At 44.2% G+C, this 15,660-nt stretch overlaps 1 protein-coding gene across 1 annotated transcript in view; it reads right to left on the minus strand.

Annotated features, from left to right (window-relative positions):
• Nucleotides 1-15,660, minus strand: part of GFM1 (G elongation factor mitochondrial 1) — a 1,399,365-nt gene that overhangs the window by 115,285 nt on the left and 1,268,420 nt on the right. The window contains 1 exon segment of the mRNA XM_044070477.1: nucleotides 5,147-5,161. Coding sequence (XP_043926412.1) covers nucleotides 5,147-5,161 — 15 coding nt within the window.

The following is a 15,660-nucleotide window of genomic DNA, read 5'->3' on the forward strand; positions in this document are numbered from 1 at the left end:
ATGCCCTGAAGTCTCAGGTGAGACGCTACGGCCGCCATAACCTTGACGAACACCCTGGGGGCTGTGGTTGAGACCAAAGGGTAGGGCTCTGAATTGAAAGTGACTGGCCCCTAGCCGGAAGCGTAGAAACCTCCTGGAGCTCCTGTGGACCTTGATGTGATAGTAAGCGTCCTGGAGTTCTAACGAGCACATCCAGTCGCATTCTCTCAGAAACGGTAGAATGGACTGTAGCGTGACCATCTGGAATTTTTGTTTCTCTACCGACAGGTTGAGGATAGACAGGTCCAGAATGGGCCTGAGGTCCCCTGTCTTCTTTGGCACTAAAAAGAACCTGGAGTAGATGCCTGATCTGGATTGATCTGGGGGGACCGGCTCGATGGCTCGTTTTTGTAGCAGCTTTGAAACCTCTAAAGCTTCAGCCTCCCTGTGAGCGGGTGGAACATCTGGAAGGCATGCTGGAGTAATGGGACATGAAATAAAGGGGATAGAATATCCCCTGGATATGATGTTTAACACACAGCGGTCTGCAGTAATGGACTCCCATGCTGCTAGATGCAAGGAAAATCTTCCCCCGACTGCCTCCAGAGTAGAGCAGCCGGGCAACCCCTCAGGGTTGCTGTGCGGGTCTGTCAGAAAAGGGTTCCCTAGACCCGAAGTTTCTGGGACGGCGTTGGTCTTGTCCCCCTCTGCCTCTGGGGAATGAATACTCCTGAGTGTCACGAAAGGACTGTGATTTCCGGAACCACATCTTCTTTTGCCCCTTTTAGTTCCTGGAATAGGACCTCTGGGGGTTAGAGAAGCTGATTCCGACAGCTGAGAAAGTCTTTCCGTCCTTCTCACTCTGGGTTAGTGCGTCATGTACAGTCTTCCCAAATAGGGATGATCCATCAAAAGGGGCGTTGATGAAAGACGCCTTAAAGGGGTCCGCAAATTGACACAACCTGATCCAGGCGTGATACCTCAAGGCAACGCCTGTACCAGAAGCCCTAGCGGCTCCCTCCGTAGCATGAAAGAGGAGACGCATAGAGGTATTAGTCACTGATTTCAGTGTAGTCATCTTCGCAGTGAAAGACTGCTTGTCCTGCTGCAACAGAGGCTCCGAGGACGACTCAGTTAATTCCGATATAAGGTCTCGCTGCAGTCGGATAACATGTGCCAAATAATTCAGCGCACGAATAGAAAATGTCGCTGACGAGTACATGCGCTTCCCGAAATGATCCATCGACCTAGACTCTTTGTCTGGTGGATGAACCGAGGAACTCTCCTGTGCCATTTCCTTCTTTGTGGCAGCTGCAATCACCAAAGCGTCTACCGGGGCTCCTTTAGAACATGCCTGCCTGTTCAACAGTGGGGAAAGAAGTTTGTCTGGCCTTTTGGGTATAAGCTCTACTGTGTCAGGATCCTTCCATACCCTAGTGGCGATAAGGTCCACCAAAGGGTCCGCTGAAGGGGAGACCCAGGAAGTAGATGGGCCCGCGCCAAAGGCCTCCAGGAATATGGACTCATCCGCAGAGGGTTTAGGGGCTGACCAACCTCCTCTTTGGCAGAGGATCTCCATAATGTCTCCGAACGAGACGTCCTCGGTACGTGATCTGGGGGAACCCTCTACTTCATCCAAGTCCGTATCAGTGGTAATGCACTCAGGGGAGTCCAAGTGCCTCCTCTTACACTTGCGCTTACGAGGTTCCTCTCCAGTGGGACTCTCTGGAGAGGATTCGTAAGCCTCCAGAGGTTCTCTGAGGGGAACAACCTGGGGTTTCTTTGGCACGGGCTGTCTCTGCGACAGAGTAATGGGAGCAGAATCCAAAATCAGAGGGGTCTGTGTAGGATCCGAGTAGGTGAGCTATGGTCTCAACCCCTGGGAGACAACCCTTTCCAATGCCCCGATGGCCGATGGAGAGCACACCTCCGTAGAACGTAAAGATGTGGCTCTCCCTGGCACCGAAGCAGGGATCAGATCCGACAGCGGGGTAGTCCGGGCACCAAGGATGGGATCCGAAAGAGCGAGATCTCGACCCTCGGGTCTGACTCCCCGACCACGGATCCGAGGAACTCAAGGTAACGGCCGGCGTAGAGGACACGAGAACCATCGGCGCCGACCCAACAGCTCCAAAAGATCTCGGATCCGAGAACCCCAAAGCATCAGGTCGGATCGGGGAAAGAGAATAGGATGGAACATAGTTGAAGAAGGAGGACCCTCTCCAATGGGAGAGGGCCCTGGTAAACCCCCCATCTGAATCTGGTTCTGAATGAACCTCCTCATTAGCCTATCCATATCAAAGTTGGAGATGCTCTGAGTCGACCTGGAGGAAGCGACCAACTCGGGTCTGGGCAGGATCTGAGGGGAGTGCCTCGGCTCTGAAGACTCTGTCGGCTCCAGCAAGAAACGGGGAGAGCGGAACCGAGGAGAATGAGACCTGGGTACCTTTGAAGAGGGGCTGGAGAAAGACTCCCTGTCCGGTGATCTTTTCCTGGGCCTGTCCCTCTCTTTGTGGCGGTTCTCCTTCTCCCTTCTGTCCCTACCTCTCTGGGACGACTCCAACGAAGCAGGCCTGGCGGGAGGTTGAGTCCCTGCCTGCACAGTGTCACTGGCTGGGGAGGAGACTGAGGCAGACTCAAGGGCAGAAGCTGGCAGCAGACCCTTAGCCACAAGCTTAGCCTGACGATCCTTCAACGCCCTGGGGTTAAAGCCTGAACAAAAGTCGCAGGATGCAGACAGATGGGCGACCCCTAAACATAGAACACACAGAGTGTGGCCATCGGCTGGTGAGAGCTTATGATCACACTCTGTGCACTTCTTAAATAGAATCTTCGGCTGTTCAGCCATAGTAGAAACAGTACAAGCCCTAACGGCCCACTCACACACACATACACTTAACAGGGATTGGGCCTAGGTGGGAAACCAGTATCACAAAACAAAACACTTAAAACTTTTTTTTTTACAACCAACATGACGACCAACGCGAAGGGAGGAAAAAGGGAAAGGTACTCACACTCCTCTATCGCCAAAAAGACCAAAAAACCTTACCACCTTGCTTAGAGCTCAGAGACCACGATGCTGACTCTTAGAGTGGCAAATGAGACCTGGGGCTAGATAGGAGAAAGTGATGTAATATAGGTAAGGGAGCAGTTCGGAGCTGATGATTGAAAAGTTTTGCCATCTCAGATCCGAATCGGATCCGTATACCCATATGTTCAGAATGAATGAAGTCAACTACTTCAGATCAGCTCTTAAACTTTACAAAAAAAGCACCTAAACAGGCATGTCCAAGGGTCAGCTTCCGGTGATTTCTCCTGTCCACCTGGTGTATCTGGGCATACTGGGGCAGTGAAGCAACTGCCTCATGTACACAGACAGTCCTCTCCTCCTACCACCCAACACTACAACCTGCAAGAGATGCACTTACATAGCCAAACTGGAAGCTAAGCTCTCTCTGGCCAAGATTGTGCTAGACAGTCAAGAGGAGAAGGTTAACACCTGAATTACACCTCAAGCAACTCATAGCCCTTCAAAACCCACACCATCAACACCCACACATAGCAACACTAAACCCACATATGCAGAGGCCCTTAACATTAACCTGCCCAAGCAACAAGGACCTCCGAAGCCGAAACGCAAACAAACACCAGTCACAGCCAAAGTGACACATAGCTCACAACACCAGTGTGCCACCCAACAACAACTCCTAAGGCAGGACAATGTACCCAACACTTTAGTCATAGGTGACTCTATAGTCAGGCACACTGATGTCCCACTCACCAGGCTGAACAAGGAGAAAATTACAGTCAGCTGCCTGTCAGGTGCCAGGATCCACCACATAACGCATTCACTCAGGTCACTCCACAACAAGTACAAATATGACTCTGTCATTGTCCATGCTGGAGTGAATGACTTGAGACGTACCTCCCTGGACTACATGAAGAGAGACATGGAAGAGCTCTTGGATCATGTGACCCAGGCAGGTATGACCCTAGCCCTGAGTAGCATCCTGCCTTCGCCCAGAGCAATACCATAGTATAAGGACAAAATGATTGACTTCAACAATTGGCTAAGCTTCTGGTGTCATTCAAAGGGGACCCACATGATCGACAAACCACAATGCTTTGCCAGAGATGGTCTGCACCTGTCACCCCTGGGATTCAGGTTACTGGCTAAAACTCTTGCCATCCCTATAGTGCCTTTTTTAGGCAAGGTTCAAAGGATAAAACCACCACCATAACAGATACAAGCATGCAAAATCTGAAGGTAATGCTACTCAGTGCTAAAAGTCTAAATCTCAAAATGCACTCTCTCGAGGCACTCCTAAAAATGGAGAACATCGATATCTGTGCAGTAACTGAGACCTGGTTCAAGGCTCCAGAGAGCACCCCTGCAATACCAGGCTATAATTCTTACCACACTTTTCGGCCACAAAACCAAGACCGAAACACTAAAGGTGGAGGAGTGTCCATATTCACCAAGGATATTCACACCTCCAGGCTAGTTGCTCAACACAATGCATCTGAAATTCTCCAGGTGCAACTAACACTAGGTAAGACTGCAATCCAAATTATAGCTTGCTACAGATCCCCCACCATGCCCCAAGATTCTCACTACACCTTTCTAAACATACTGGAAAATATTAAGATACAACCAAACACCCTAATAATGGGTGATTTCAACTACCCTGCCATTAACTGGGAAAACTACTTGGGTACCAACTCCTTTTCTTAACGGTTCTTGGAATTCATAAATTCCAACGCCCTGGATCAACTAATCCATTGCCCTACCAGGGGAGCCAATATCCCAGACCTGGTCATTACCAACATGGGAGATAGATGCTCCACACCAGTGGTCACCCCCTCATTGGTCAGGTATGACCATAAGCAAATCACCTTTGACATCCACATCCCACCCCACCCCCAGTAAGGAACCTCCTTAAAAAACTTCTCCAAAGCCAACTTCATGCTACTGAAGTAAGAAGTAACAAACTTCACAACACCCACGCAGACAGGATCTGGAAGTTCGACTGCAGAATCCTACACTGAGGCACAGTACGAGCACATTCACTCATGCATGAATCGTGCCATCCCAAATAGAACCAAGATGCTCTTCTCCAAAAAAAGGAAGCCAATCTGGTGGTCCCCTGCTATAAACAAACTACACAACAGAAGGAAGAAACTGTTGCAGAAAAGAGGAAAATCCCAGGATGCAAAAAACTCCCTCACCACCCTCAGTAAGAAGCTGAGATCCCTCATAAAATCCTCAAAAGCTAGTTACGAAAATAAAATTGCCAAAGATTCCAAAGACAACCACAAGGCATTCTATAGTTATGTCAAGAATCTAAATGGCAATGCTCAGATCTGCTCTGAGCTACAACAGAATGGCATTAAATATATTGATCCCAAGGATATTGACAATATCCTGGCAGATCGATTTAGTGCCAACTTCACCCCCCCTCTCACCCCCTAAAGGGCCCATCTCAATACCAACAGATTGCCAAATTCCGATAATCACGGCCACACAGGTAGAAACCGCACTCTCCAAAGCTAAGAATACAGCATCAATGGGACCAGATGACATCCCAGGCTGTGTACTACATGAACTACAAGATGAACTGGCACCTCACCTAAGTGTCATGTTTAATCACAGCCTTACCTCAGGCTTTGTGCCCACTGAGTGGTGCACAGCTACAGTTATCCCGCTCCACAAGGGAGGATCCGCCTTGGATCCCGGGAACTACCGTCCCACCATCTGACAAGCCTGATCTGCAAGGGCATGGAACGCATTATCATGGAACTTATAAACAAAGACATTGGCAACCTTCAAATACTGGACCCCACCCAGTTTGGGTTTGTGAAGGGCCGATCTCGTCTCCTGAATCTGATTGACTTCTTCGAATCAGTCTCCAGAGCTGTGGACGAGGGTAAGGTGGTCCACACAGCCTATCTGGACCTCGCCAAGGCCTTCAACACCATCCCCCAACTCTGGAATCATAGATAAACTTACTAAGCTGGGCATAAATCCCTACGTCACTCGATGGGTTGCCAAATGGCTTACTGACAGAACCCAGACTGTAAAAGTAGCCGACTACAAATCCAGCTCCAGACAAGTGACAAGTGGAGTACCTCAGGGTTCAGTCCTGGGACCACTCTTGTTTGGCATCTACTTCTCTGAAGTACAGGCCAACACTAAGGGACTCTGGCTAACAAAGTTTGCAGATGACTGCAAACTGGGAGCCACTACTGAATCCCCAAATGATGTGGATATTCTACAAAAAGGCCTTACAGAAACAGATGCCTGGTGCCTAGAGCCATGGGCTCAAGCTTAATGCCAAAAAAATGTATAGTTATCCCTTTTGGAAAAAAACATGTACCTATGAATTACCACATAGACGGCGGGACCCTTAACATCGAAAGTGTGATGAGAGACTTAGGGACATAGGTGGACAGTGGTCTCATTTTCGATAACCACATCGCCACAACAGTCAGGAAATCCTTCTATGTGGCAAAGAAGGTCATTGTCCCACTGTACTCATCCCTCATTAGACCCATTGTAGAGTATAATGCCCCATTTGGTATGTACCTCACAAGACATCTGCAACAGCTGGAAAGGCCACAGAAATACCTCACTAAAAGAATCACAGGCCTAAAGTAGATGCCATATTCTGACCGTCTAAAAAACCTCCAGCTATACTCTGTGGTATATCGTCTACTCAGAGGCGATCTCTGCTTAACATACAAGGCCATGTCAAACCCTGATCTGTTAGATATGCTACACTTAAAGAAATCCCAATCCCTCTGAGCCACATGCTCCAGGGATCTAAACCTTGTCATCACAATGAACAAAACATGCTGGAGGGATAGGTTCCTGACCCAGAGACTCCCCATATTCTGGAACAGACTGCCCATACATGTCAAGCAGAGCGCCTCATTGGCCCTCTTCAAAAGGAACCTTGATGATTGGATGGGAGATAGGAAATTCACCCCGGGGATCATGTCAGTCGCCCTGCTAGACAGGGGCCCAGAAAAGTAAATATTGTGGGAAGAAATATCCAGGGAATTGTTATGGCTAGGCTTGCATAGGCCCTAGGGCCAATAGCCTAGTACCAACCTATGAATCCCAAACAAATAGTTTAAAAACACTTTCTTGGGAGCCTGGAACCATACAGATTTATGAAGTGATGTCTCAGGCTTCCATGTGACACCTTGGTAAAGCACTCAGCATTCTAACTGTTGGAATAATGTTCTAGTGTAATTGCTTAGTGAAGGTATTAATGACTAACTGAGTGGTCACAGCACAAATGTCCACAATGGACACACTTTTGAAACATAGACTAGAGACAGACACACCCTTGCTGAAGTAGACTTTGCTCATACAGGCCAAGGGGAGATCAGACATCTGATATGAAAACAAAACAAAAAAAAGATACATTCTGTTTGGATAGGGTTTACTTAATGACCGCAAAACCCTCCTTACCTAAAGTAAAAGGGATATGGAGCTATTCCATCTTCCTTGCCAAAGGGGATGAGGAGCTATTCCATCTTCCTACGTTCACGCACCATTTCCAGGTAAAAGCCAAGCTAATGATGCACATTAAAGGTAGAACAAGCTCTCCCTTCCTCTTTTCTTCCTAGATTTTGTTTCTAGGAATTAATAAAATAAATGCACTGATTTAGGTATAGTTCTGAGGTAACTTTTAGAAGGAAATGTGGGTTAGTCTTCAGAGACACCCACTCCTTGTGAAAGAACAGAGTCCAAGACCAATAAAAGCATGCAACTACAAGATGTTGGGGTAGAAGAAATAGTCATCAAGGACGGTGCCTTTTGAAATGTCAAGCTTCAGAGGCAAAAAAACAGCCAGACTGAAAAGAGAATAGGCAAACCTCACAGTCATGTAAGTTCAAGTTCCTAGGAAAAGCTCAATAAAAGTAATCAAATATGTACAAGTCTCTTAAGGAACTCTCAAGACTGCACTATGCCACAGCTCTAATATCTCAAAAGTGGTGGAAACATGTATCTTGACAACAGGGTAATGAAGACCAGGTCAAACAGTGTCTAAAATAGGTAATAATCATATGCAGACTCACAGATGGTGGCAGACAGGGATACTGCACCACAAAAAATGGAGAAGGTTAATGAAATATACCAATAACTGCGATTTTCTGGCAGCTTCTCTGACATCAAAGATCTCAGCCAGAAGGTTTGGCAGATCAGAGAAAAGTTAGTGAAAACTACACACATGAAAAAAAGGCCAAAAAAAGGTGAAGGCAGATGGCATCCCCAAGTAAGGAGGGCTCCAGGCTTGTACCGGTATGGAATCCAATACTGCAGGGAGCTATGATCATAAAACAACACCCTTCTTGGCCACAAAAGGGCTACTGAGGAGGAATAATTTAGGTGTTACTAAGTGCAGAATCAGAGGAAAAAATGGAAAGGCATACATGATCCTTCTCACCAGTGAAAAGGAAAAGGTGCCTACTGCCACCTCCCCCAACCCTGACAAGCAGAGTAGAGTTGTACAAAAAACATTCTTCACTGTGTGGCGAGATGATCAATATCCAGGGTGCCCTATTCCTGGTGGATTTTCAGCCAGCAGGCTACCTCCCACCCCTTATCCTCAGCTCCAGGAGAGGACTGGGAAAAAAAAAGCTGAGAGAAATCACCACCATATTCACTTTTTCCATGATATAAATTCCTGTGATAGTAATGCCTCAACCAATGGCTTACTGTAAGATGAGCAACATACTCTGAAACAAAAGACATAAATGCATGCTATTCTGTTTATATATCATACTAGAGCCTGGACATCTGATTAAAGCAGGTAAGTTTGAATATCAACTCCATTCACACATCCTAAAGGCAAGGATCACCTTATGCTTGAGCAGATTTGTGTGTAACCTCTTCTGGCATGGGCCCACTTACCCTACACCAGGAGAAAAAAAAAAGACAAGTGGGCTCCCTTAACCGACAGGCAAAGTGAAAGTCTTCAAAAACCTGGCAAATTGAGCATCAAAAATCATACAAAGGGAGTGTAAGGAATCACCCACTGCTCCACAACCTGGAGAAAAAGGACCTAGGTCATAACTTTCCACCACTCCAGAGCTCAGAGAGAAGGGTCTGACACCAGCAGATGAGCCATAACAGTTTCTGGAATCACTGGCATTTCAGGGTCCACATAAGCACTTCCCTGCAAAGACAAACAAATAATACAGTGGAGATGATGGCCACCCCAAGGAGTGCAGAAGGGTACAAGCTTTAATCAAGCCTCAATCCACCTCTGTTTCCTCAAGAAGGTGTCAGCTAACACTGCTAAGTCCAAGGAAGGTCACAGAAGGGCTTCAGGCCTGAGGTCTGCCAATTCATGAGTATGTGATTTGATGGTCACTCCTCAAGTCTGATTAATTAAGGCCTGAGGCCATTCAATCAATTATGGTGTGATGTCTCCATTCTGGGCCAGTAATCAGGGAGCCTGAATCAACACCACTGACACTGGAGAGGGATGTTCACTTGGAATACAAATGGATACACTCAGCATTTCCAGATGCAGACCTCTCTGCATCAAGCACAACTTCCCTTAAGAGCCCACAGGGAACACAGTCAGCCCGGGATCTAGGTTTCTTTATATCTGTCTCACTCCAGGGCCCCAATAAGGCTCCCTACTAGCACACCTATAGGGTTAAGTCCTCAGTTGAGTGTCCAAGCCAAGTCCTTCAGCACCTCTTTGTGAAACCAGTGCTTCGTGTCCCTGATCCAAGTAGCTGACAGACACAGACACATACACACACACACACACACACACACACACACACACACACACACACACACACACAACTGGGAAAGGCTGGCACATATTTACCTGCTGTGCTCCCTTCTGCCCAAACTATAAAGTACAAAGCCAGCTACCTAAGGCTCTTGCAAGGGTACCCAATTATACTGGGTGAAATTAATATTAATATAAATGGTAATGTTGACCAAACAGCCAGGCTTCAGGAGTTGCCACAGTGTCGCCAATAGATATAAGTACTCCCAAAGACTAAAATGTTTCTGAAGGACCAGCCACAATGAAAAATTTAAATATAACTAATAAATAATAAAATAACATGAAAATAAAAAAATATCTATTTAAAGTAAACACCAGAATTTCACTCACAGGAAATATTAAAAATAACACAGATGGAAAGATTCACACAGTTACAGAAAAAACAATACTTAACTATTCTCACTATATTTTCTTGACTGATCTAGAGAATTACTGTTCCTACTTACTTAATACAGCAAGGCAAGATGAAGTAGGTGAGTGATCCTTCTAGGTCAGGTTCCAAGAAACAGACTACCATGAGACTTCTGTATCACCTAATATTAATACTTACTTAATACAGCAAGGCAAGATGAAGTAGGTGAGTGATCCTTCTATGTCAGGTTCCAAGAAACAAACTACCATGAGACTTCTGTATCACCTAATATTAAAACATTACTTCTGTACAGAATGACTTCACATGCATCTGGTCATCTGACGTTTGTTCCCATGCAACCCCCCCCCCCCCCACGGTTAGAAACTGCCAGGATTTAGCACTTACATGTCAATAATACACACAAAAGAGCATTGCTCAGATTTGGTGTAGCTTCTGGAAGTCATAAAACAATTACAAATGTCTACTCCTCCTACAGAGACCAACAAACCAGACTTCTTATAGATATTGCTTCTCTGGCTTCATTCAAAACTGTGAGAACATCTTTATGGGCTAGGCCCAGTAATTTAGTTTCTATTTTCCCAAATTAGCTGGAGCAAAGCTTAAACTCTTCTCTTCAAGTATCCTCTGTTTGTTTGTGTCTTTTGGCTTTTCCCGGTTAGGGGTCGCCACAGCGGAACTCCGGTCCGCTAATGACTGGCAGTAGATTTTTACATACTGGCTTGCCGGGCCTAACGCACAACCTTCAACGAAGGAATGCCCAGTCACGCAAGTCGCTACACAGAAGACGCTCTAACTGAGAATCGAACGGGCAATGTCTAACTGTGAGGCAACAACGCTACCGCAGCACCACCACCGCAGTACCATTTCCAGTACCCTCTGTTAACATATTTAATTCAGTTACAATGCAGTCAGGGCCCACTACTGGTACATTTTTAACACAAGCAACTTTACAAATCCATTTTCAACACAAGCATCTGTAAAAAATCAGTTTGATATTCAAATAATGTATAATTATTTACTAAATTCCAGCTAGCTGTGCTGGCATGTTACACACTGCCCTACCTCTCCTGGCGTAGCTGGGAATACCTCATGCCATCACATATGGGATAAGCACTGCCAGCACCATGTGAGGAAACCTACAAAGTGGCAGCTGATAGGAATGTCTTTCTTGGCACTCTGATGTTCCAGTAATGTGGCACAATTAACCAGGCTCAAGTCCGCACTTTCAGAAGACAGGTCCTACCATGACTCAGAGGACTGGTAAGTCATTCTCAATCAGGGCCTACTTCCAAGAGGAATTAACACTGACCAATCCCATAAGAAATGTTTCTTGTGACAAAAGTATTACATAAAAGACAGGCTGCATAGGAAACTCTCCTGTGGTACCTGTGCAAGGCCACAGCATATAAAATGCAAAACAATACAAGTAAAAAATTTAAAGTATAGCAGTTAGTGCACAAGATTAAAAACTATGAGATTGTTGATAAGCTGCTTCCTGTGGTAAAGGATTAGATTCCTTCCACCTCCACTTGCTTACTGTGTGATGCTGTGAAAGTCACTTAACTAGACAGTGCTCTAGGGCAATTCAGCAAAGCACATCAATGGTCTCAGTCTGCATGCCCACTAGCCACCTTTGAACTATAAAAGAACTTAAAGTAAGACATAAACAAACACAGGAAGTTGCCAACATAAGCAAGGATTAATATTCAAAGTGTGCAAATGGTAAATAAGAACTAACAGTTTTGAGTGTCATCTCATCTACATATTTGATGCTTTACATTATTGCAGGTATCGACTTCCAAGATGGCTGCACACTGAGCAACAGCTTAATTTCAGCTCTTCCACTGTGAAAATATAAACTGAGAAAATGCAGTGGCACTGAAATGGTTATTTGGGTAAAATTCAGTTACTGGCTATTAAGTACACTGCCTGGATGCCAGCAAAAAAGAAAATTGGAGAACATGAAAGAAAGTCAATCAGAAAAGTTGTAGATAAAACACTGGCTGGGAAGGCTCCTGCAGTTGTTCTGCAAAAAGCAGTTCAAGATTCAGCTTTGGTTCAAGAGATTGCTTCCAATAATTTAAATGAAAAAAAAATACATCAAATATACTCCAAGATTATTGCAATAAATGAAACACTGAAGGAATACATCAACTCATATAATAAAAGGCTGGGAAAAATCAACAAAGCCCTAACTAGTTATTCAGCTGAACTGATAAAACTGCAAAAATCTGAGGCAGAGTATAAAGGCTTCTCAAGAAGAGCTGTTTCTAAAACTAGCAGAGTTAGAAAAAAATATATAGTACAGTGTGTATAATCATAGTCATCAACAGTCCCCCTTTTCCCTATTTTCTATACTTTGTACGGCTGTAGCACTAACTGTCACTACCTCTCTCGATTTAGTGCCTCTTTCTTACCTTCTGTAACAGTCATGCCCGAATGCTCTAGGCCTTCTCTCACACAATACTATCCATCTCAGGCACTTAATCTTCATCATCACAAAGCTTCCTCCACTGTTCTGTCTTCAACTACTCATGTTTCTGCACCATACAGAAATATTAGCTGCACCACTGTATTGCACCTTACTTTTTACCTTCTTTACGATTTTTTTGTGCCAGCTGGCTACAGAACCTCTGATTCTAGCTCTGACCTCTTCATTTAGATTTCCCATCTATTACCCCCCACACAAGGCACCAGATACATGAAGCTGTTAACCAGTTCACCTATTTTCACTTCTATCTCAATATTCATCTTCTTCTAATTTCCCCATTTGCTGCTATGACAACTGTCTTACCTGAACTCAGTCTGATCCCATGTGTCTTCAGTGCTGCATTTCATTCCTCTATCGCTTGCTAAATTTCTATTCAGACTCTTGTAATTCCACATCAATCAAATGCATACAGAAGCTTTACTGATCTGTCTCTTCTGATCTGTTTGTTAACACAGCTCATCACCAGTACGAACAGCAGTAGGGTCAGACTTGAACCCTGATGCACATCCACTCCCACTTGGCAACCCTTATGTGAGTCCGAACACTGTTCATACTTTTGATACTGAATCAATGTACATAGCCTGCACTAATTCCACCAATGTTTCTGGGACATCAAACCAGTGCAGAACTGTCCAAATCAGCTTTCTTGGGACCTTGTCATATGGTTTCCCCAAGTCTAGGAATGCTCAGTTGGACTTTTTTCTCATATCCACCCTTCTTCTCAACTATCTTTCTCGCTGCAAACATTGAGTCAGTTGTGCTGTATTCTAAACTGAATCCAAACTGCTCAGATCTCATACTACTTTGTACTACTCTGCAACAAATGCCTTTTAAACTTTACCTTATTAAAACTGCATCACTCTTCGACTGCCTTGGCTTACAAATAAAGCCTTCAAGGAAGAGAGATCATATTAAAAATAAACATTTTCTAACAATGAAATACCACCCTGCATAAATAAATACAATGCAGATTAATTAAATTAAATGGTAGAATAATTAAATAAAAAAGTTATGTACTCACCATAACATTCCATCAGTGTTGTCCATTTTCATTCTTCCTCAACCTGTGGGTTCAGGTCCGAACCTCAATCTGACTTGGCTGCTTTTTATAGCTTAGGATCCAACTCTCAAGCTCCTCCCTTACCAATAATGCCCCTGTCCTCCAGATTACCTCAGATTGAGTTTGCTGCAGCTGAATATGCACAACACATGAATGTATATAAGGAAATTTATCCCAAGAGAGAAACGCCAATATCAAGACCTCAAAAGGAACAGTGGTTCCTGGTATTCCCTGCAGATGATTTTTGTGAGCTATGATAGAGAATCGGAATTGCCTAGACATAGTAAAGCCTTGCAGAGTCTAATCATGGTGGCTGCCAAAAAAGCAATTACTAGAAAATGGAAATCAAAGTCTAGACCAACTTTACTAGAAGTAGTAAATATACTAACAGAGATAAAACAACTGGAACTGGGATCTTTAGAAAAAGGAAGGAGCAAACTACATAGGAAAATGGGAATTGTGGGAACAATAAATGCAGAGAAAGTACTAGGTTTAAGAGGCAGGATTTGAATGATCCATATAATACTTAATTGACAATGACTTGATTGATTATAAGTGATGTATAATGTTTGCAACTACAGTTGTTTCAATGGTGTCTGTGATGTATAATGTTTTGAACTAAAGTAGTGTCATCTTGTTTGTTTTTCATTTATATAAATGTGAGATTGCTTATGCCATATGCGATAATTTAATAAAGATGTTTATTAAAAAAAAAAGGAACAGTGGTTCCTAAAACACCTCTGTAAATCTTCCCAGAAGGAAGAGGGATGGAGGGGGAAGGCTGAAGAAGAAGAATGAAAATGGACAACACAGATGAACATTATGGAGAGTACATAACTTCTTTATCTGATGTTGTCATTTTCATTCCTTCCTCAACCTGTGGGACAGAGTCCCCAGCTACACTGATTTTGGGAGGCCCTCATGGAAGGATATTCAACAACACCACAGAACAAAAGGATTCTCTATTTCTACATATAATATCTAATTTAGAATGTGTAACAAAGGTATGCATATTTACCAGGAAGCAGCTGCACAAATATCATCACTGGATACTCTACACCAAAAAGCTTCTGAGGTGGACACTGATCTAGTAGAATGTACTTTTACAAGGCTAGGTGGGGTAATAAATTTTGCAGTGTAACTATAAGAAATGCAAGCTGTTATCCATTTAGGCAGAGCTGTCCTGAAAACAGGTTCTCCCAACTTTACTTTGGAAAAGGAAACAAACAATTGGTCAGATTTCCCGAAAGTTTTAGTCCTGTCCAGATAAAAATGCAATTGTCTATGCACATCAAGATGGTGAAGAGTATATTCACCCTTCTTCTGAAAGTTAAGAAGGAATATACTGTCAGAATGATAACTTGGTTGATACTGTGTTCAGAAGCAACTTTTTGCAAAAAGGATGGATTTTACATAAAGTGACTGTTTTTGTGAATGGTCTGGAAGAAAGTGCCTGTATTTCCAAAATTCTTCTAGCTGAGGTTATGTCCACCAAAAAATAGTTTTCCATGACAAGAATTTGAGGTCCACTTTGGCAGAAGGTTCAAAGGGCGAGTGAACTAAGGCTTGTAAGACCACAGTGAGATCCCACTGAGGAGTGGGATCTTGACTGGAGGCCTAAGTAAAAGGGTACCTCTAAGAAAGGCCTTGCACAATTTGGAAGAAGTATTTTGCCTATGACAATTGGATATGGCTGTCAACTGAACTTTGGCAGTGAAATAGCTTGCTCCATCCTGAAAGACTGAGGCAAGGAAGTCACGAACTGCTGGGGTCAGAGTGGTAAAGGGATCTAAAAGTTTCTGATGAGCCCAAACAGAGAACCTTTTCCATTTGATTTTGTAAATTTTTCTTGTGGAGGCCTTATGAGCACACCAAGATTTTCTTAACTGGAGATGAAAGGTTGGAATGTCCAGCTATCATCAGAAGTGGAGAA

The sequence above is a fragment of the Protopterus annectens genome, chromosome 4.part1 (assembly GCF_019279795.1).
Source record: "Protopterus annectens isolate FY-2018-M chromosome 4.part1, PAN1.0, whole genome shotgun sequence".
Lineage (NCBI taxonomy): Eukaryota > Metazoa > Chordata > Ceratodontiformes > Protopteridae > Protopterus > Protopterus annectens.